Here is a 20,064-nt window from a genome sequence, read left to right on the forward strand (position 1 = left end):
TGGTCACTCTTTTCTTTTCATCATTTCGTCTCGTATATATGTACATATTTAATACATTGCAGCGTGTTTGGTAGAACCAATTTGGTTTTATTTGTTGACTTTCATTTTCCAACCAAATAAAATCAAAGTTTAACGCAAATTGCACATAAGTCCAACATAGGCGGTAATATATATCACATTTTTATTCATAACCGAAGATTAAGACTCATGATCTATAGTACTTTTAAAACCCTGTGAAATGATTTCTTACTTTGATTATTGATATGCATCTGAAGTATTTCCTTACAACGTTTTTTACATGTTTTTGTACTGTCTAGTGTCTGTGTCTACACCTGATATTATTCTAATATGTATGAAATTTACTTAATCCATTGGATTTCAGTTTATCATTCGATAATAATATGTTTTTTCCTTGGATCCCATTCTTGACCAAATTTTGTTTAAAATTTCCCCACATTATACGTAGCTGCTAGCTAGGGTTTATGTGGAGTTACCAGGAGTCAGTGCATTGCTACTTTTGGTGTTGCCTTTAGCAAATGACGTGCTCCATCATGATTTTTATTACTTTATGCACCGACCATATCTAAATCCACGTACATCACCTTTTCTTCTTCTTTAAAGAATGCACATATAACATTTTGTATACTTTTGTCTTTAGAACTGCTTTTTATGATCCTTGGCTTGCTTCCATATTAAGAAATTGTAGCAATTTAATTATAACTTATAACAAATCGATTATCGAACTTTAAACATTTTTTCACTATAAATAATACTACGCAAGTAGGTACATGAATCATATGATACATCTAACTAGCATTTTCTTTATAACTTTTTCTTTATGAATCTCATATATATCATAGAATCTAATTGTTGGTCGAGACTACTACAATCAGGTACCAAAATAGCAGTTTTTGTGATATCCAGATGGATAGAGTGTATTGGGAAGGCCTCCACATCAATGGGCTGTTTACTTCGGGGCATATATCTTAAGGCTTACACATTCATCCAAGAATTTATTTTCCTCGGCCTTTCTCATTTTAATTTAGTTAAGTTACATTTTACCCTTTAATTAATTTGTCGGGAAAAAATTAAAATGAGAATGTTTATCATAGTGGAATAATTCTTCTGCTGTTGGCAAGAAAAGTCAAGACTTATTGGGCAGTCACCTGTGGAACAACATAAACTTATTGGATTTTAAAATTTATATGCACTATACACTGTAGACTTGTAATAGAGGTATATACCTAAATGGGCCTAAGAAATTGTTACATAACTTACATTATAAACATCAAAGAGAAGATTAATGAGTAAGCAATGTAGAAGTTGAAGCAAAGGTTTTTATTGAAATAGACAATCACTGATCCCTTGCAATAAAGTCCTTATTTGTCGATACTATTGAAACTACAAAATCTCAACCAAACAAATGGACGTTTCATAGTGAGTCCGTACATAACGCTCTTGAAATTTTCCTATTCGAAACCGTTTTTTGATCAAGTGAAGGAAAATAGTAATGAGACTATGACGATGATGCTGGGTATTCCTCTTTCTCTAACGTAAATCCCTTGGGATATCAAAACATTAACTGATATTTAATCCCTTCTAAGTAAATGCAATTTCTCTTTTGAGATTAAAGGTTTTGTTTTCGTAGTTGAAAGAATCCGAAGAGTGTCTTGTCAGAAGATTTGAGTTGATGAGACATGGGAATAATCAGCACAATATTGGGTGTGATTGGTTTTGGATTTGGAACAACGATCGGAATCGTCATTGGTTACTACTTGTTCATCTATTTCCAGTCTACTGATGTTGAGGCATGTTTTTTTTATTTATTTATCATTTTTGTTGTGAATTGATCGATTGGATTCTTAAAACATGTATACGAAAAGATTGATTTCTCAATTTGTTTTTAAATGAAGCTAAGGTTTTCTATACTTCTAATGTTCTTCTTTGGTTAGCCAATGTTTATTGCTTTATTTGTTGACATTATTTGTTCTTAGGATCCTGAGATCAAGCCATTGGTGGAGTTAGATTCAGAGACTATAGCAACAATGTTCCCTGAAATACCTATGTGGGTGAAAAATCCTGATTTTGATCGTGTATGTTTCTTCACATTCTCTAAATCTTCTTAGTTAATACATATTATGGTCTAATTTGTAACAAAGTCTCTTTTTCTATTTGAAGATTGACTGGCTTAACAAGCTTATTGGCCATATGTGGCCTTATATGGACAAAGTAAGTCTTCTTCTTAGCTTTCATGTTTGTTTTATTGTTGTCTTTTATCTTCTTCAATACTGTAACTTGTTAAACAATGTTCCTTGTAATGTTTTTTTCAGGCTATCTGTAAGATGGCCAAGTCAATAGCCAAACCCATTATCGCTGAGCAAATTCCAAACTACAAAATCGATTCAGTTGAATTTGAAATGCTCACTTTGGGTTCATTACCACCAAGTTTCCAAGGTTTCTACTTGTGTTTAATACTCATAGATACACATTTTAGTTCCTTAATTAGTTCATGAATGTTTGTTTTGATATTATCACTATCATTCGCAGGAATGAAAGTATATGCAACTGATGACAAAGAAATTATCATGGAGTTGTCAGTGAAATGGGCAGGGAACCCTAATATCATTGTTGTAGCCAAAGCATTTGGGTTAAAAGCTACTGTTCAGGTAAGTTTTTGATCGCTGCATCGCAAGAAAATAAGTAATTTTTGTCTGATTACTTGCAAGGTGGTATCATCAGGTGATTGATTTGCAAGTTTACGCTACTCCAAGGATTACTCTGAAGCCTTTGGTTCCATCATTCCCCTGTTTTGCCAACATATTTGTCTCTCTTATGGATAAGGTATAATTCAAACCGGAGCAACCTTATTTTGTATAATACCTTAAAACTCAAGAGAGTCTACAATGTGATATCTTCTGCAGCCACAAGTCGATTTTGGACTGAAGTTACTAGGTGCAGATGTAATGGCGATTCCTGGCTTATACCGATTTGTCCAGGTAAAGACGTTTTGGAAGTTGTTCCTTTAACTTCCCATGTAAGGAAACATTCTTGTTCGGACCTGAAACTCTGTTTCTTGTGTTATTGTTTATTACTATTGTAGGAAATCATTAAAGATCAGGTTGCAAACATGTACCTATGGCCAAAGACTTTGAATGTTCAAATAATGGATCCTTCTAAGTAAGTTCTTTTTTTTTCTTGTCAAATGTCACACTTGTGTTACTATTTGAAATTTTTGTTATAATTCAATTTTGCGCAATCTGCAGAGCTATGAAGAAACCTGTTGGATTGCTTAGTGTGAAGGTCATAAAGGCAATAAAGCTTAAGAAGAAGGATCTTCTGGGTGGATCAGATCCTTATGTGAAATTAACACTCTCTGGAGACAAGGTTCCTGGTAAGAAGACAGTTGTTAAACACAGTAATCTGAATCCTGAATGGAACGAAGAATTCGATTTGGTTGTTAAAGAACCAGAGAGCCAAGAGCTACAGCTCATTGTTTATGACTGGGAACAGGTAAAACCAGTTTGTGAATTGGCTTGTTTCAATAATTGCTGGAGATAATTTGCCTTATGTACACTTGATATATTTCAGGTTGGTAAACATGATAAGATAGGAATGAATGTGATTCAACTCAAAGACCTTACACCAGAGGAGCCAAAACTCATGACACTCGAGCTCTTAAAATCCATGGAACCAAAAGAGCCAGTTAGCGAGAAATCGCGTGGACAGCTCGTGGTTGAAGTCGAATATAAACCTTTTAAGGATGATGATATTCCAGAGAACATTGATGATCCAAATGCAGTAGAGAAAGCACCAGAAGGCACACCTTCTACTGGTGGCTTGCTTGTGGTGATAGTTCACGAAGCTGAAGATCTAGAAGGCAAATATCACACTAATCCTTCTGTTCGTTTGCTATTCAGAGGAGAAGAGCGTAAGACAAAGGTATATATAAAACTTCTCTTAAAACTCAAAATGGAAACATATGAGAGGACATCAAATTTTACACATTTTGGTTTGATTTTGTAGCGTGTGAAGAAAAACAGAGAACCGAGATGGGATGAAGATTTTCAGTTCCCATTAGATGAGCCTCCCATAAACGATAAGCTACACGTTGAAGTCATAAGTTCTTCTTCAAGACTAATTCATCCCAAGGTAGAAACAAAATCAGATCTCTCTTTAAAGATTGCATCAAAATCGTATCTCTGAGAAAGCAAAAACTAACATTTTGATATATGATTTGATCAGGAAACTCTTGGTTACGTGGTGATAAATCTTGGGGATGTTGTGAGTAATCGGAGAATCAACGATAAGTATCATCTGATTGATTCCAAGAATGGTCGTATTCAGATTGAGCTTCAGTGGAGAAATTCTTCTTGACTTCAAAGGTTCGTGTTTTCTTCTCTTAGGGTTCACGAAACAACACTTTTTGTTTGCCTTCCTTCCTATGTACGTAAAACTTCTATATTTGTTGCATGTTGGTTGCTATGGCTCGATTCGAAGAATAATGGGTTACACAGTATAATGGGCCACGTATAAGCCTTATAGTTCATATGGATTTTATTGTTTGGACCTTTTGGTTTATTTCTTGTGACATTTTCTGATAGTTTTTTTTGTCGTTTCTGAATTATTTTGCAGCTTATTGGATTATGGCAATAGTGATTATGGATTGTCTTTTTCATCTATTTCTTAGAGAATTCTGGTCAGTAATTGAATTATTCTATCAAAAAGGAAAAAAGATTTTTGAACAGAAAAGAAGTGAAGTTAGTTAATAAAGAGAGATTGGTCACTGGTTGGTGAATACTGAATAGTTGGTAAGCTACTAAGCTTAACTTCTTTGATATCATGATTTGGTTAATTCATACTTTTCGTGTACAATTTAGTGGTTTGTGCTACTATCATTGAATGTGATTATTTAAATCCAAATCCACATGATAAATGTTTATTAAAAAAATTATGAGTGGTTAAATTAACACATAATTTTGTACGATTTATCACGGTCATTTGATAAATATTTGTGGATAACTTTATTACATTTCTAATTTTCATTATTAAACTCAGTAAGCATATAATCAATATAAGCAATTTCTTTTTTGGTCAGCAATATATATATATATATATAGTCTTATGGAATGAAAAAGTTGAAAATAACACATGATGGCAATTAGCTACTAATTCATCAAGTTTGACAAATAATTATAAGAAGCTACCGTCTGGTGTGATTATGATTAGGTGATGGGACAATCAGTGACGTGGTGGATCGTTAGTGGATTGATTTAGTTAGAGTTGGGCACGTCCCATTGGACTCTAGTCGCCTATGTTTCGTAATCCGAGGGGAATCGAAAAGAGAAAATAAGTAAAAACATCATAAATAAGACATTTATGAATCGTGCCGGCACGTTCTTGATGAGTGAGAGTTGCCAAATCCAATGATTAAAGATTTCATTCATGCCTCTTCGTATTTTGCTTAAGTCTCTCTCGTATGCCATTTTTTTTTTTTTTTTGCTATACTATAAAGTCTATCTTAGATCATTTGAATTTACCTCCCTTGATACATTACATACGAGAGAACTGGCAGTTGTAGAAGATGTTGTGAATGGGAGTCTTATAACTGGATATGCGGATTCAAATTCGCTAGCTAAAGAAAGTTTTTATTTGAAGAAAATCTATAGTTTTGAGACGGTATAATATTTTACCAATTACTATTTGTAAAATAATCGATACATGGTTAAACTAAGTAAGATAACAACTTTTAGTTGTTGTTTTGGTGAAATGATAAACTTCTATGGAATTCTTATCTTGTTTTGGTAGGTACCAAGAGGATTAGACAGATAAGCGACTTCGTTTACTGCTAATATTGATAATCAAAACTTCGTTAGCTATGTTTTAATAAAGTTGTGAACAAAAAGAATGTTATGGAAAACTGCTCAAAACTGGATAAGTCTCATGCCAGTAAGAATCAAAGTGGCAGTGCAAGTCCAAAGACACAACACACTAGGATTTTGAAACTTGCATTGTTCAGACAATATATGATAGTTCAAAATATTACCTTACTAAGATTTCTCTAGGCTTCATGTCAATGATTTAGTCCAAATTTAAGAGACAATTTTAACTCAAAACAACAATGAAAATATGTATCACAATAAAAAAGTGTTAAACGAAATATATTATTAAAAACATTTAAAAACTGTTGAGAAACCAAAGAGATAATACAAAAACATTCATGACAATTGTATTTTTCTTGTTGTTTAAAAAAAACTGACAGATCTTCTCCATTTCAAAATTCAAAATCCGTGACATAAAAGAAAAGAGACTTTCAAAATTTTGAAAAAAGAAAAATAGAGGTGAAAATAAAAAGTATAATATAAATAAAAGGGGAGTGAGTGTATATGATAAGGAGGTGTTTGGTGCTGTTCTCTTAGCTGTCTCAGAGTTGTTGTTTTTCTACTAGTCCCCTCCTCCTATAGGCTCCTCTCAAAGTCATCTATCAACCGCCAAATCAACCTTCTTCTTCTTCTTTTCCTTCTCTCTTCGATTCTTTTTCGAATTTGGGTGATTCTCAGATTCACAAGCTTTTAGAGCTCGAATTTGATTGGCGAGCTAGAAATGTCGAGGTTTTGAGGAAGAAGCAACCACAAAAGAGGATTGATTTTAAGGGCTTTTTTGTTTGTTTCCGATCTTGCGGCAGAGATGGCGTCAAGGTTTATAAAGTGTGTGACCGTCGGAGATGGTGCCGTCGGAAAAACTTGCATGCTCATTTCTTACACTAGCAATACTTTTCCTACTGTAAATCTTTCCTCTCCTATTTCAATATCTCTTCGGTTTCTTATTTTTTTGTTGAGCTCGTTGCAAGAGTAGATTAGTGATCTGCAAGGTTTTTGCAAATTGGATTCAGGTGTAGATTTTAGGTCATGGAGCTGTATACTAGAAATTGATCAATTTCGTTACAACTTTTTTTGTTTTAAGACTTTGAGAATCTAGGCCAAAGTATTGATCTTGAAGCTACTGTGTTTTGTTTTTGCTTTTTATAAAGGATGATTTTGATTATAAGGTGTAAATCTGTGACTTGTGATTGGTGTTTCAGGATTATGTGCCAACTGTTTTCGACAACTTCAGTGCTAATGTGGTTGTTGATGGCAACACTGTCAATCTTGGATTGTGGGATACTGCTGGTAATTCTTTCGTTTCACCGTTTGGGATTTTCCTTTTGTTTCGGTTGTTTTTGACTTAGTTTGTGTTTGTGGGGTTTGTTAACAGGTCAAGAGGACTACAACAGGTTACGACCTTTGAGTTACCGTGGTGCTGATGTTTTCATTCTTGCTTTCTCTCTTATTAGCAAGGCTAGCTATGAGAATATAGCCAAGAAGGTTTGTCTCTCTTTTGCTGATAAATCCTATACAGTTTGTGTTGATGAGTGATCTTATTTGATTTCGTTCCTCCTCTCTCAGTGGATTCCTGAGCTCAGGCATTATGCTCCTGGTGTTCCCATTATCCTTGTTGGGACAAAACTCGGTAATCACACACTTTCCCTATTGAACTGATCATGCTATTTTTTTGACTGAAAGATCTGTGGTTACGTTCCTACAAGCCTTGTGACACCAACGAAGTTGTTAAGTTTTCTTGCAAAATTTGATTGTTAAGTCACTGGTATTTGCTGCAGATCTTCGAGATGACAAGCAATTCTTTATAGATCATCCTGGTGCTGTGCCAATTACTACAAACCAGGTACATATCCTTTTAAACGAATAGTCTTGCAATGATTGCCAGTTCTTAATAGAATTGTCTGATGTTGTTTTGAATGATGCAGGGAGAGGAACTGAAGAAACTGATTGGATCTGCTGTCTACATTGAATGTAGTTCAAAGACACAGCAGGTATACATAACAAATCGCTTGTCCTGTTCCTCACTGTTTGCAATATTTGATCTTATCAAGAGGGTGAGCTTTATTTCTTTCCTTTTGGTGTTTCTGCAGAACGTGAAGGCAGTGTTTGATGCAGCTATAAAAGTGGTGCTTCAGCCACCAAAGCAGAAGAAGAAGAAAAAGAATAAGAACCGTTGCGCGTTCTTGTGATAAGAAAAACCTCTAAGACTAGGTAAAACCAACTAAAGAAAGAAGCAGAAGATGATTTCAACTATTTGATTCGGCCCATTTTAATATGATAATTTCGACGTGAAGGGAGACATTTCTAGTAGCTTTTTTGTATAGTTGCTAAAACGAGCTTTGTTGTTGTTGTGTCTTTTACTCTTTGCTGGTGAATCTTTCGAGTCCACAGACTAAGAGACCGTGTGTTGTACTCTTGCTATGTAGACTAATCTCTGTCTCTCTTCTCTTTTGTTCTTGAGGATCATTTTGTATTAACAAATGAATCTAATTAATATTTGCAACGTTTATTTTGTTTTTAAGAGCTCTTGTTTTCTGCTTCTTTCCCACAAGATGTATATTCATGTGATCTTACCAAGCATCATGCTTAAAGAGATCTTTCTCCAGCTGCCTAAGCAAGAAGTTAAACTGGGGAACGGCTAAACCAGTCAACTTCTTGCAAGAAATTGCTTATTTAAAAGTAGCCAGCTTTTGCAATCGCATTGATCAATTCAACCAAAAACTTCCAGTTGACAAAAATCATGTAGACGATAGTTTAGTAAGTGGAAACCATGATTTTTGATTAGTGTCAAAAATACAGAGATCGTTCAAGTATCATAGATCACTGTGATTGTTACAATGATAACTGTACAAAGCTAAGGCCTAAGGCTAAGCTGAGAAAGAACAAAACAATATGGGACCTAAAACGGGACAGTATATGGTAATGAAAAAATTCCAACTTCAGACAATAACATAGCTCTAGGCAAAGAGGAACAATCTCTTGACGTCTGCAAGCTCATGATCGTGTCTTCATCAGTCTTATAAGAAGACTTGGCAGAAGAAACATTTTCTTTCCGACTTGTTCCAAAAAGCCAGTCATCGCTGCTGCTATCATCTTCCTCCAAGGAAATACAGGGAGGAACTAATTCATCAAACAATGAATTGTACCGGGATTCTTTGCTAGGCTTATGTTTCTTTCTCTTCTTTGATTCGGAAATAATTGCTACCTTGCCACTCTCAAGAGAAGTTGAGGGTACAGCCACATCATGATCACAGATACTTGGAAGAGAGACAGAACTTGGTAATTCGCTAGGTCTCTGAGTCCCTGAAGTGGAACAAACAGGATCCTCTTGAGGTACAGCTTCAGCTTCTTTCGGTTTCTTGAAAACAATACGAATCCGTAGTGGTTTACCAGCTACAGGTGTAGCTGCAAATGATTAAACGTCTCTGTTTCAGTATATGTATTCAAACACAATAAAGATATTCATCTAATCCGGGAAGAAACAAAGCACAAACCTTTGATTTGACTCTCAACAACAGCAGGAGAAGTTTCCCTTCTTCTCTTCTTACTGTTCTGGCTACCATCAGACAAATATCCAACCTGAGGTTGCTCAAATTCTTCTGTTAAACAAGATTTCTCAAGCTGTTCGGATTCATATGAGACTGTCTTGGTTGTGGAATACTTCTGTTCAAGGGATTTCTTCTCTTTCTTTAATTTCTTTTCTTTCTTTTTCTCCTTCTTCTCTTTCCGATGCAGCTTTTTAGAATCAACTATTGGTCTTTCGATCTTTATAATCCAATCAGAATAAAGGATTTAGACTAGAGGAAGGATTTATCAGGCAAACAACCAGATACCCATATACGTGGGTAACATCATTCAACCACAAACACACATAATGTTAATTACTCAAAACATATATCTACAACGCGTCTTTATGGTTGACTTTATAATTGGAGACCAAACCAAACTAACATACATGTCTACACGACATCGTTAAGAACGAAATTCATTATGCTAAAACATGTATAGTGTAGATTCAATTCATAGATCTATGCTGAAGATATTTTCCTACAATTTAACCAATCAATAACTTATATGCAACCTAGAGATCTGGCTACAAAGAGGATATTATAAGGAAATTTAACTCTGACCGAACACAGAAACCCATGTTCAGACAAGAGGACACCGTAGCGAATCAATCACAAGAATTGAGTGCTCGACGAACCTTAGTCCATTCGACCAAGTTTTGACCGTTCGCCCAGTTCCTCGCATACACAGGCGGTGGGGATGTGAAATATCGTGACATCGTTTTTTCTTCTTCTCTTTCTTTCTTTCTCAGATCGAATCGACTAACGGACAAGACAACGGACAGTAATTCGGACAGAACTAAATCGAACCTAGGTTTCAGATTCGCGCCTAATGAAACTTCTTCTTTGTGGCGCGAAATCAAAACGAAATCGATAACGAGAGACGGAAGAGAGAAGAACCCTAATTTTTTTTTTCGATTCGATTTTGTTAATCGATGAGAGAGAGAGAAAGAAGAAAAAAACCAATTGCGGTTGAGAAAATAATGGTGAAGGGTAAGGTTCTATTTAAAGACGCGTGAAACACTCAGATCCGCCGACTCGGGCTATACTTACGTTTTTGGAAAGAATAATGTGAAAACCCTAATTTGTAAGGGCTATTCCGTCAATTAGTCGTTATCATCTCCGTGAAGCTCGGTCCGAGTTTGCTACGTCATCTGAAATACCCTTTTTATCCTTTGCGTCTTTCTTACTCCAAACTTTATTATTGGGCTTAACAAAAACTACAAAAGCCCAAAACCCAATGTTAATACGAGGAGAATAATTAATTTTAATTGACTTTGTGATTAATGGGTCTCTTGTCCGACTTGGTTCCTTACGCTTGCATAGAAAAACAGCTACAATTATCTGTGGGCATCACGCGTTAAAAAACCATCTCTTACTTCTAATCAACGGTTCATTATACCGCCACGTGTATTATTATTAAATATACAAAAAAGTTCGCGGCACAGACAATCCTTCCCTCACCAAATATTCCCTTGACTCTCTCGATCTATCTTTCATCTTCATCTTCGTCATCGTTTCCAATTTCCGATATAATCTGATCAAATCATCGCCGACGATCACCGATTCAGCGATGCAACAGGGAGATTACAATTCGTACTATCACCACCAATACTCTCAATTTCAAAATCCTACTCCGAATCCTAATCCTAATCCCAATCCTTCTCCGCCGGCGCCGGCAACCGTAGCTGGTCCGACCGATCTTACTCGAAACACGTACGCATCAGCGCCACCGTTCACCGGCGGTTACGGTTCCGCCGATTACTCTAACTATTCACAGAATTACACTCCTTACGGGCAAAACTCTGAGCATGTCCCTCCTTCAGCTCCTTCCTTCACTTCACCATCACAACCTCCTCCTTCTCCGCCGGCGACATCACTAAACCCTAATTCTTATTCAACCTTCAACCAACCACCACCTCCACCCACGATTCATCCACAACCTCTATCCTCTTATGGATCATTTGATTCTACTGCTCCGTATCAGCAACCTACCTCGCAACATATGTATTACTCACCGTATGATCAGCATCAAACCTCTGGCTATTCATCTGCGCCTCCTCCTTCATCTGCGCCTGCGCCGAATCCTAATCCCGCGCCTTATTCATCATCCTTGTACTCTGCACCTCCTTATAGTAGCGGAGGATCATCCATACCTCCTTCGTATGAGAAACCGTCAGTGAAATTTGATCAATCTGGTTATGACGGTTATAACCGGAGCAGATCGGATTTAGGATCTGATCTATACGGAAAACGATCTGATAGCGGAGAATATCCTGCTTTTGAAGATTCCTATGGCGATGGCGTTTATGCTTATCAAGGAGGCAAAGTTGAGCCATACGGTTCTCGTGGAACTGCGCCGAAATCATCGAATTCAACATTGTTCGATGATTATGGACGATCCATTAGCTTTTCTTCTTCAGGGAGAGATTCTTCTGTTAGCTCGAATTCTGCTAAGATCGTGAGAGCTGTTCCTAAGGCTGATGTGCAGGAAGATTCCACTGGTGGTGTGCAGAAATTTCGTGTCAAATTGTTGGCTGAGACTTATGGACAAACCACAACAGATGTTCTTTGTCAGGTAATGTCCCCAATTCAATTTGAACTTTGTGTTACCTAAACTAGTTTTAGTGAATTGGTTTTGTGCTAGCAGATTGGTTTGGATGGTCTTCGTATGCTTGATCCAAGTACTAGCCGAACTTTGAGAATATATCCTCTTGAGAACATCACAAGATGCGAAGTAAGAGATTATCTACCTTCTTCTTATGACTGAATTTGTTCCATTTTTGTGACTGGAGGTCTTATCTATTGTTGTAAATGTCTTTCTATCAGAAACTAGATTCGTCTATTCTGGCTTTCTGGTCTAAGACTCCGGTAGACATTGAAGCTAAACGTATCAGATTGCAATCAAATAGTTACACCACCAACACCCTTCTGGACACTGTGACGGCTGCAATGTTTCAGGTTCATAAAATTTACAAATTTTGTTTCATTAAAAGTCTATATGTCAATTCCATCATGATTTCTTTTGACTAATCCAATGTTCTTATGTTGGTGGGTTTTAGGCCAAGGAGATCGGGGGAAGTAGCAGGCCTCCCACCTCTGGAAAACTGATTGAACAAACTGCTGAGAAGAAAAAAGGATTGGGTGATTGGATGAACATTATAAAGCCTGTTAATGAGGAGAAAGATCATTGGGTAGGTTTTTTTTTTTTTGGAAGAAAAACACATTTCTCTTGTAGTCAAAGTAAAAGGGCTAGGGTAGTTTTGGTGATTAGTTACATCACTTGATTCTTATTTTCTTGCTTAGCTGTGGTATGTTGTTCTCATTCCATGTTATTTTTGGCTTTAGGTACCTGATGAAGCTGTTTCTAAGTGCACATCATGTGGTTCAGATTTCGGTGCATTTATACGAAGGGTATTATTTTCCCCGATCTAACAATCTGAATTAAATTTTTGGCCATGTTGGGACTATCAAACCTTATGGATTTTTTATTTTCTAGCACCACTGCAGGAATTGTGGTGACGTCTTCTGTGACAAGTGTACTCAAGGCAGGATTGCTCTCACTGCTGAGGATAATGCTCCTCAAGTCCGTGTTTGTGACCGGTGCATGGTATGCTTATCTGTCTGTTTATTTTTCCTTAAGTTGAGAAATCATGTTCCGTTGATTCCTGAGAATGTAGCTTTAAGTTAATTTGAACTGGTATCTTGTCTTTTATGCGTATGCCTCTAAGTTCAATCTGTTTCTGGATGTGCAGGCAGAAGTGTCACAAAGGTTGAGTAATGCCAAGGAAACCACTGGCAGGAATGTGAGCCTGCAGAGCCATGAAGACCTTGCTAGAAAGTTACAGGTGAGCTAATCGTCCTTGGTTCTTTATTAAGTTTAATGATTTACAAGTTGAGTTAATATCTTGGGCAAAGTATATAATTGTTTTCTGATGGCGGATATGTTTGATACAGGAGGAAATGGAGAGAAACCGCAAGTCTTCGTCTGGTAATTTTTCATATCTAATATACTTATGTTTATGATATATTGTTTCTGGTATTTTATGGTTGCTGACAATGATAGCTATGATTCTAACAGGTTTGAGGGAAGGATCTGGGAGGCGGATGAAAGAAGTAGCTTGTCCAACATGCACTGTGCACTTACAGGTTAGATCCTTTGATAGCATGTCTTTCGTTGTATGATTTTGGGACCCAATTTTTTCTAGAATAAGGAAAACAGGGAGGTCCTCATAATCACTTGTGTCAGTGTGTATGATCATCTTGCAAACTACATTGACGAAATAGAATAGCTAGAGAAATGTTTATGTCTTACGTGAGACCTCTAGTATTAAACAGTTACATATGGTCGATGTGATTTTCTATTAAGATTGGATCATGGAGATTGTCGCTTAATCATCTGAATAAATAGTTAAAGCAAGTTGATAGATAACTCGAGGCAGATTGGAATTTGAAGTTGGCTTGTTTGTAGTGTCTCTTGATAGTATGCGTTTATGAGAGCATTGCCATTTAAATTGCAGGTCCAGGTTCCAGTCTCAGGATCAGAGACCATTGAGTGCGGAGTTTGCCAAAACCCTTTCCTCGTTAGCGCACATTGATCTTCCTACCCGCTTTTTTGCTTGACATATATATCAATTATAAGTATGAGATTTGGTTCATTTGGTTATTGAATTGGGTTTGATCACATCAAAATAAGTTCTTGTCCTGTCTCATGTGGATGGTGTTTCCCCTTTGTGTGTATATGAAAGTCTTTTGAGTGATGAACATCTTATACTTTTCATGTAGTCTGTTGTCCTACTGATGTCTGATTGGTTAATTTACTGTATCAGTCCTCCAATGTCATTACTCCTGCTTCAATTTCTCTGACCACTCACATGTAGTCCAATCGGTTCGTTGTTCATTATGTATTTTACTACCATTAGGTCCAAACACTTGAAACGTTATGTTATACTGCGCCTGGAACCGAAACAGAGCGGTTTCAAGTTGACCTGGTCTTCTTCCATGGTAATTGCAAATCCTCTGATTCGAATCAATGAATGCTACAATGGTGTAAAATACTGTGCTACAATGGTGTACCAAATTTTTAAGCTTTCCTTTCATATTCAATTGATTCAATTAGGTTAAGTATCATAAAACGCTTTAATATTCTTGTCCACACTTGTTCTTTCTCGAGGGTCGAGGCTGTGTTTATTCGAGTTGTTTTTGGAAAATCATCTCGTATTTTTTTTCTTTTGAGAGAATAGTGTAGAAACTGTGGTCTTATAGTTTTAGAGGGTAATACGAAAATGAGAGTGCGATTAGTAATGGATAACTGAATTTAAGAAAAGTTCAAAGTGTGTGAATGAGAAGGAGTCGTAAGAGACAAGCATCTTCTTCTTATAACCATCTAAACCACATGCTTATGTCCACTTTTTTTCTTTCTTTCTGAGTGAAAAACACTTTAGTCTCCCACTCTTTATATTTTGTAGCTTCACAGCAAAAATTCTCTTTTACTTATCAGACAGATAAGATCATATAGCAAATATGTTGCAAGATAGAGTTTCTGGTTCTTTGTCTAGTTCGAAAATATCTCGATGTGTTTTGTTTCTCTCACTCTTTTGTTTCTTCCTCTTGACGATGCATGCTTCAGCAAACCGCTTACAGCGAGTTCCAAATCCAGGGCCTTCCCCGGCACCAGAGCCTAAGCCATGTCCGAGTCCAGGGCCAAACCCCGCACCAGCGACAACTAAGAGGACACATAACACTACGTTTCCGGCGATCTTCGCCTTTGGGGATTCGATCTTAGACACAGGAAATAACGATTATATTTTGACCTTGATCAAAGCTAATTTTCTTCCATATGGCATGAATTTTCCAGATAAAGTTCCCACCGGCAGATTTTGCAACGGCAAAATCCCTTCGGACTTTATCGGTGACTTTCCTCTCCTTTATCATATCATGAGAATGAAGATACAAAATATTCATGCTTGATGCTTCTATATAGTATGTACTATATTTTCAATGGAAATATTCTTATGAAAGGTTGTTTTTCTTTTCCCGAATTTCACAGCGGATTATATAGGAGTAAAACCAGTTGTACCGGCATATTTGAGACCGGGACTGACCCAGGAAGATTTGCTCACTGGTGTATCCTTTGCTTCGGGTGGTTCTGGCTATGATCCTTTGACACCAATCGTAGTAGTAATAACATCATTGCTTTGAATTTGGAAATTATCTCCTTCATTTTTAATGTTTCCATTTGATTTGATTTGGTTTTATATCTGTTATCAATGTTATAAGTAGAGTGCGATACCGATGTCAAAACAATTGACATACTTTCAAGAATACATAGAGAAAGTGAAAGGCTTTGTGGGAAAAGAGAAAGCCGAGCACATAATATCCAAAGGCCTAGCCATTGTGGTAGCGGGCAGCGACGATCTGGCCAATACCTACTATGGTGAACACTTAGAGGAATTCTTGTATGACATAGATACATATACCTCTTTTATGGCTAGCTCTGCTGCAAGTTTTGCTATGGTACGTGAAACCAATCCTCCGATTTAGTTGTTTATAATATGAACTAGTATATCAAACCTACTGAATATGAGTTTAATTTTGGCAGCAACTATATGAATCAGGAGCAAAAAAAATAGGATTTATTGGTGTTTCTCCGATCGGGTGTATACCGATACAGAGAACCACAAGAGGAGGACTTAAAAGAAAATGTGCTGATGAACTCAACTTTGCAGCTCAGCTTTTTAATTCCAAACTCTCCACAAGTTTGAACGAATTGGCTAAAACCATGAAAAATACCACATTGGTGTATATTGACATCTACTCTTCTTTCAATGATATGATTCAAAACCCCAAAAAATATGGTAACGCTCAACTACTCACTCTACAATGGTGTTTTTGTGAGAATAAGTTTGAGATTTTTTTTAAATTCTTTTTTGGTTTTTTGCAGGATTTGATGAGATTGATAGAGGATGTTGCGGGACGGGGCTACTCGAATTAGGTCCGCTTTGCAACAAATATACATCACTTCTTTGCAAGAATGTGTCTTCTTTTATGTTTTGGGACTCTTACCATCCAACGGAAAGAGCTTATAAAATCTTAAGCCAAAAGTTTGTAGAGAATGACATGGGCCCTTTCTATGACAATTAAATGTAAAATTTAAGATGACACATTTGAGATGAAATTTGGCTAAATAAAAGCTGTATCTCATTTGGATTAGTGTCTTCAAAAACATGTTTATTGTATTATACATATAAATTGACATGGAGCGATAAATTGAGTTGTTTTTCTAAAGATTTGATATTATTGTGCTTTGACAATAATCGGACAGACAAAAGTGGACGACTAAAACCAAAAATAATAAAAACAGAGTGTAAAATGCTATTATATTATGTGAATTTAGCCGAATTGACACACCTTCTTCTTGTTTCACTTGATCGAATCCATCTCATTCCAACAAAATATTAACTAAATATAATTTAAATCATGGCCATTAACGAAAGTTTAAAAAGAAGGCCAATCCGCTAGAAACTTCTCACCCTCAGACACAGTCGCACAGGCATCAGCTTTGAAATCGCGTAACAAAATTTTGTGGGAAGCTATTACATAGACATAAACCCTAACTCCAAATCCAACTGTAGTTACTTTGATAAACTTTTCTGGTTAAGTCAAAGATAGGGAAGATTTAATAGAGTTTATTCCTCATGAGTTTCTATGGATTGAGAAGTCACGAAAGATGCTAGAAAGAGTACTTAAGTTCCTACTTGAAACTGGAGACCGAATATAAGGGAAGTCTTAAAACGTGTGATGGAAGAAGCCTTGAGACACAGGTAACTTGAACCAGGCCACATTAATTGCATGTCCTAATCTACGTAATGAATATATATACGTACCAAAGCAGATATTGACATGACAGTGGCAAACACTTGAATTAAAACTGTTTTTTTACTACTTGTAGTAAAACCATGAAGCGATCATCCTTGGTCGATTCTTGTTCATATTCGAGAATATTTCGCAGTATTTTCTGTCTCTTATCCTTTTGTATCTTCTTCTTGACAACGACCAATGCTCAGGTAATGCATAGACGGCTCTGGCCTTGGCCATTGTGGCCACGGCCGTATCCACAGCCGTGGCCAATGAATCCACCAACACCTGACCCATCACCAAAGCCTGTCGCACCACCTGGCCCATCATCAAAACCTGTCGCACCACCAGGCCCATCTCCATGCCCGTCACCACCACCAAAGCCTCAACCCAAGCCCCCACCAGCACCTAGCCCATCTCCATGCCCATCACCACCACCTAAGCCTCAACCAAAGCCAGTGCCACCACCAGCATGCCCACCAACACCTCCTAAACCTCAACCGAAGCCAGCACCACCGCCAGAACCAAAGCCAGCGCCACCACCAGCACCAAAGCCAGTCCCATGTCCATCACCACCTAAGCCACCAGCCCCAACTCCAAAGCCTGTCCCACCACATGGTCCACCTCCAAAACCTGCTCCAGCACCAACGCCTGCCCCTTCCCCAAAACCTGCCCCATCACCACCTAAGCCAGAGAACAAAACTATACCGGCCGTGTTTTTCTTTGGCGATTCAGTCTTTGACACAGGAAATAACAATAATCTAGAAACAAAGATAAAAAGTAATTATCGTCCCTATGGTATGGACTTTAAATTCAGAGTTGCAACTGGTAGATTCAGCAATGGAATGGTTGCTTCCGATTATTTAGGTACGTACTCTCTCTCCCTCTCTCCATTCTTTTCTTTTGAGCTCGACCTTGGCCCAATAGATTGACATTGACAATTAATTACAAATTTTCAACATACTGAAAAAAAGGAAAACCAATTACAAATTCTTCTAATTATATTTTTGTTTGGTATCCTAATTCCAATAGCCAAATACATGGGAGTAAAAGAAATTGTACCGGCATATTTAGACCCGAAAATACAACCAAACGATCTTCTTACGGGAGTATCTTTTGCATCGGGTGGTGCTGGCTACAATCCTACTACATCCGAAGCAGCGGTAAGTTCGAATCACTTTTATCATCATTATTCTTATATGGAGTAATTTATATTTGCAATCAGAATCATCATTTGATTTATATAACTCAGAATGCAATCCCAATGCTGGACCAACTGACATATTTCCAAGACTATATAGAGAAAGTAAATAGGTTAGTAAGACAAGAGAAGAGCCAATATAAGTTGGCAGGTTTAGAGAAGACCAATCAGCTAATATCCAAAGGAGTGGCAATTGTCGTCGGGGGAAGCAATGATCTGATCATTACATATTTTGGAAGTGGTGCTCAACGACTCAAAAATGACATCGACTCTTATACCACTATCATTGCTGATTCTGCCGCCAGTTTCGTTTTGGTACGTATTATTATATATAGCTTTTAAAACCTCCTTTTTTTGTTTTTGCTTTTCCAAATTCACAAACATGATTGAATTTCCTTAAATTAATGTTAATGTAAATGTATAAATTGGGCAGCAATTGTATGGATATGGAGCAAGACGTATAGGAGTGATCGGAACACCACCACTTGGATGTGTACCATCACAAAGACTAAAGAAAAAGAAAATATGCAATGAAGAGCTAAACTATGCTTCTCAGCTTTTCAATTCTAAGCTCCTCCTTATTTTGGGTCAATTGTCAAAAACCCTACCAAATTCTACATTCGTTTATATGGACATCTACACTATCATCAGTCAGATGCTAGAAACTCCTGCGGCTTATGGTAAATTATTTATTGTGACAATTCATATAACACTTTGTTATTTATAATATCTGTTCATGCATTTGAATTTTAAAATATTTGCATGCAGGATTTGAGGAGACAAAGAAACCGTGTTGCAAAACAGGATTATTAAGCGCAGGTGCCCTCTGCAAGAAGTCTACATCGAAAATCTGTCCCAATACATCGTCTTACTTGTTTTGGGACGGTGTGCATCCTACTCAAAGAGCTTATAAAACTATAAACAAAGTACTTATAAAAGAATACCTTCATGTTTTATCTAAATAATAGTATTACATTATTTATCTCATGCGAAAATAAAGACTTTTGCTATGTACTAATGATGTAGAAGATGTGGGCCCGTTTCTGTGACTAAAAATGTAGTTAAGCAAACAACATTTGAGATAGTAATGTAAGATTTTTCTTTTGTGTCAAACGAATCCCCATCGAGTCATGTTTGTATTAGTTTATGATCATGTTTGTGGTGTATAATGGCTAAATAAATTTGATCTGTACGTAATTTCTTAATTCTTGATATTTGTATGAGAAATTCAGTTACTTTTCTAGGATTTATATTTGATGTGTTAAGAAAACTAAAGCGGTGAGTTTTAGACTATAATCTCGTTTTATTATGATAGATGAGTGCGACTTGATCTACCACTTTACTCTGGTAGACAAACTCTTTGCATATAAGCTATTAAAATCATAGAGTTCGAGGCCCGTTATCCGATAAAAATAAATAAATTTGAAAATACAAATAAGTTCATATGAAAATGGGTATTTAGATATTTGAGAAGTTGAAACCACATCCGAACAATTTTTTTTACATCGGCTACCATATTTGATAACAAGAAAATCCGAACCAAATGTGTTTTGAGTAGGGGTAC

General features: G+C 36.7%; 6 protein-coding genes and 1 long non-coding RNA gene across 13 annotated transcripts; 6 read left to right on the forward strand and 1 right to left on the reverse strand.

Moving 5' to 3' along the window:
- The first annotated feature begins 826 nt into the window (after nucleotides 1-826).
- Nucleotides 827-1,036, forward strand: AT1G05533. Its single transcript, NR_138914.1, has one exon. It is a non-coding gene; the product is annotated as an other RNA (long non-coding RNA).
- Nucleotides 1,037-1,491: 455 nt separating this feature from the next.
- SYTB (Calcium-dependent lipid-binding (CaLB domain) family protein) lies at nucleotides 1,492-4,905 on the forward strand. Of its 5 annotated transcripts, none has more exons than NM_001332437.1 (14): nucleotides 1,499-1,534; nucleotides 1,649-1,808; nucleotides 1,995-2,093; nucleotides 2,179-2,229; nucleotides 2,331-2,454; nucleotides 2,548-2,666; nucleotides 2,740-2,841; nucleotides 2,922-2,996; nucleotides 3,101-3,177; nucleotides 3,264-3,510; nucleotides 3,589-3,939; nucleotides 4,024-4,149; nucleotides 4,243-4,382; nucleotides 4,633-4,905. In NM_001332437.1, the coding sequence occupies exons 2-13, from the start codon at nucleotides 1,698-1,700 to the stop codon at nucleotides 4,372-4,374; spliced, it is 1,614 nt and encodes a 537-aa protein (NP_001322431.1). In that variant the 5' UTR covers nucleotides 1,499-1,534; nucleotides 1,649-1,697; the 3' UTR covers nucleotides 4,375-4,382; nucleotides 4,633-4,905. The 5 variants fall into 5 exon arrangements, with proteins under 5 accessions (NP_001322430.1, NP_001322431.1, NP_001319049.1 ...); NM_001332435.1 differs by having other exon boundaries at nucleotides 1,513-1,553; nucleotides 4,633-4,852; NM_001332436.1 differs by lacking the exon at nucleotides 4,633-4,905 and having other exon boundaries at nucleotides 1,492-1,534; nucleotides 4,243-4,533.
- A 1,398-nt stretch (nucleotides 4,906-6,303) lies between these two features.
- On the forward strand, nucleotides 6,304-8,471 carry ROP2 (RHO-related protein from plants 2). Its single transcript, NM_101863.4, has 7 exons — nucleotides 6,304-6,780; nucleotides 7,079-7,166; nucleotides 7,252-7,361; nucleotides 7,443-7,506; nucleotides 7,655-7,719; nucleotides 7,802-7,867; nucleotides 7,967-8,471. Exons 1-7 carry the CDS (start codon nucleotides 6,685-6,687, stop codon nucleotides 8,063-8,065), a joined length of 588 nt encoding a protein of 195 aa, NP_173437.1. The 5' UTR covers nucleotides 6,304-6,684; the 3' UTR covers nucleotides 8,066-8,471.
- Nucleotides 8,472-8,486: 15 nt separating this feature from the next.
- Nucleotides 8,487-10,498, reverse strand: AT1G20100 (DNA ligase-like protein). 2 transcript variants are annotated; one of them, NM_001123844.1, is made up of 4 exons: nucleotides 10,081-10,418; nucleotides 9,371-9,641; nucleotides 9,082-9,281; nucleotides 8,569-8,969 (listed from the first exon to the last, which is right to left on the reverse strand). In NM_001123844.1, exons 1-4 carry the CDS (start codon nucleotides 10,159-10,161, stop codon nucleotides 8,871-8,873), a joined length of 651 nt encoding a protein of 216 aa, NP_001117316.1. In that variant the 5' UTR covers nucleotides 10,162-10,418; the 3' UTR covers nucleotides 8,569-8,870. The 2 variants fall into 2 exon arrangements, with proteins under 2 accessions (NP_564102.1, NP_001117316.1); NM_101864.3 differs by having other exon boundaries at nucleotides 8,487-9,281; nucleotides 10,081-10,498.
- Nucleotides 10,499-10,885: 387 nt separating this feature from the next.
- AT1G20110 (RING/FYVE/PHD zinc finger superfamily protein) lies at nucleotides 10,886-14,592 on the forward strand. Its single transcript, NM_101865.4, has 10 exons — nucleotides 10,886-12,020; nucleotides 12,093-12,179; nucleotides 12,272-12,403; nucleotides 12,505-12,636; nucleotides 12,791-12,856; nucleotides 12,942-13,052; nucleotides 13,198-13,290; nucleotides 13,400-13,433; nucleotides 13,524-13,591; nucleotides 13,963-14,592. The coding sequence occupies exons 1-10, from the start codon at nucleotides 11,016-11,018 to the stop codon at nucleotides 14,038-14,040; spliced, it is 1,806 nt and encodes a 601-aa protein (NP_564103.1). The 5' UTR covers nucleotides 10,886-11,015; the 3' UTR covers nucleotides 14,041-14,592.
- Nucleotides 14,593-14,800: 208 nt separating this feature from the next.
- Nucleotides 14,801-16,729, forward strand: AT1G20120 (GDSL-like Lipase/Acylhydrolase superfamily protein). The gene is made up of 5 exons (NM_101866.3): nucleotides 14,801-15,353; nucleotides 15,492-15,622; nucleotides 15,725-15,958; nucleotides 16,044-16,299; nucleotides 16,386-16,729. The coding sequence occupies exons 1-5, from the start codon at nucleotides 14,966-14,968 to the stop codon at nucleotides 16,583-16,585; spliced, it is 1,209 nt and encodes a 402-aa protein (NP_564104.1). The 5' UTR covers nucleotides 14,801-14,965; the 3' UTR covers nucleotides 16,586-16,729.
- Nucleotides 16,730-17,214: 485 nt separating this feature from the next.
- AT1G20130 (GDSL-like Lipase/Acylhydrolase superfamily protein) lies at nucleotides 17,215-19,703 on the forward strand. Of its 2 annotated transcripts, NM_001198116.1 has the most exons (7): nucleotides 17,215-17,265; nucleotides 17,394-17,418; nucleotides 17,509-18,166; nucleotides 18,332-18,462; nucleotides 18,552-18,815; nucleotides 18,934-19,180; nucleotides 19,269-19,695. In NM_001198116.1, exons 1-7 carry the CDS (start codon nucleotides 17,243-17,245, stop codon nucleotides 19,463-19,465), a joined length of 1,545 nt encoding a protein of 514 aa, NP_001185045.1. In that variant the 5' UTR covers nucleotides 17,215-17,242; the 3' UTR covers nucleotides 19,466-19,695. The 2 variants fall into 2 exon arrangements, with proteins under 2 accessions (NP_001185045.1, NP_173441.2); NM_101867.3 differs by lacking the exon at nucleotides 17,215-17,265 and having other exon boundaries at nucleotides 17,342-18,166; nucleotides 19,269-19,703.
- Nucleotides 19,704-20,064: the final 361 nt, after the last annotated feature.

Source organism: Arabidopsis thaliana (genome assembly GCF_000001735.4).
Source record: "Arabidopsis thaliana chromosome 1 sequence".
Taxonomy (NCBI): Eukaryota; Viridiplantae; Streptophyta; class Magnoliopsida; order Brassicales; family Brassicaceae; genus Arabidopsis; species Arabidopsis thaliana.

What these genes read in the sequence shown, in the direction of transcription:
- AT1G20100 (NM_101864.3), bottom strand. Translation starts at nt 10,161, where the DNA reads ATGTCACGATATTTCACATCCCCACCGCCTGTGTATGCGAGGAACTGG. An exon ending in ACTTGGTCGAATGGACTAAG is followed by an intron (nt 9,642 to 10,080) that starts GTTCGTCGAGCA and finishes TGGATTATAAAG; the next exon opens with ATCGAAAGACCAATAGTTGA. An exon ending in TGTTGAGAGTCAAATCAAAG is followed by an intron (nt 9,282 to 9,370) that starts GTTTGTGCTTTG and finishes AATCATTTGCAG; the next exon opens with CTACACCTGTAGCTGGTAAA.
- ROP2 (NM_101863.4), top strand. Translation starts at nt 6,685, where the DNA reads ATGGCGTCAAGGTTTATAAAGTGTGTGACCGTCGGAGATGGTGCCGTC. An exon ending in TGCCAATTACTACAAACCAG is followed by an intron (nt 7,720 to 7,801) that starts GTACATATCCTT and finishes TGAATGATGCAG; the next exon opens with GGAGAGGAACTGAAGAAACT. An exon ending in GTAGTTCAAAGACACAGCAG is followed by an intron (nt 7,868 to 7,966) that starts GTATACATAACA and finishes GTGTTTCTGCAG; the next exon opens with AACGTGAAGGCAGTGTTTGA.
- SYTB (NM_001332436.1), top strand. Translation starts at nt 1,698, where the DNA reads ATGGGAATAATCAGCACAATATTGGGTGTGATTGGTTTTGGATTTGGA. An exon ending in TCCAGTCTACTGATGTTGAG is followed by an intron (nt 1,809 to 1,994) that starts GCATGTTTTTTT and finishes ATTTGTTCTTAG; the next exon opens with GATCCTGAGATCAAGCCATT. An exon ending in CAAATAATGGATCCTTCTAA is followed by an intron (nt 3,178 to 3,263) that starts GTAAGTTCTTTT and finishes CGCAATCTGCAG; the next exon opens with AGCTATGAAGAAACCTGTTG.
- AT1G20120 (NM_101866.3), top strand. Translation starts at nt 14,966, where the DNA reads ATGTTGCAAGATAGAGTTTCTGGTTCTTTGTCTAGTTCGAAAATATCT. An exon ending in CTTTGACACCAATCGTAGTA is followed by an intron (nt 15,623 to 15,724) that starts GTAATAACATCA and finishes TGTTATAAGTAG; the next exon opens with AGTGCGATACCGATGTCAAA. An exon ending in TCAAAACCCCAAAAAATATG is followed by an intron (nt 16,300 to 16,385) that starts GTAACGCTCAAC and finishes GGTTTTTTGCAG; the next exon opens with GATTTGATGAGATTGATAGA.
- AT1G20110 (NM_101865.4), top strand. Translation starts at nt 11,016, where the DNA reads ATGCAACAGGGAGATTACAATTCGTACTATCACCACCAATACTCTCAA. An exon ending in CAACAGATGTTCTTTGTCAG is followed by an intron (nt 12,021 to 12,092) that starts GTAATGTCCCCA and finishes TTGTGCTAGCAG; the next exon opens with ATTGGTTTGGATGGTCTTCG. An exon ending in ATGAGGAGAAAGATCATTGG is followed by an intron (nt 12,637 to 12,790) that starts GTAGGTTTTTTT and finishes TTTTGGCTTTAG; the next exon opens with GTACCTGATGAAGCTGTTTC.
- AT1G20130 (NM_101867.3), top strand. Translation starts at nt 17,401, where the DNA reads ATGAAGCGATCATCCTTGGTCGATTCTTGTTCATATTCGAGAATATTT. An exon ending in CTGCCGCCAGTTTCGTTTTG is followed by an intron (nt 18,816 to 18,933) that starts GTACGTATTATT and finishes TAAATTGGGCAG; the next exon opens with CAATTGTATGGATATGGAGC. An exon ending in AGAAACTCCTGCGGCTTATG is followed by an intron (nt 19,181 to 19,268) that starts GTAAATTATTTA and finishes ATTTGCATGCAG; the next exon opens with GATTTGAGGAGACAAAGAAA.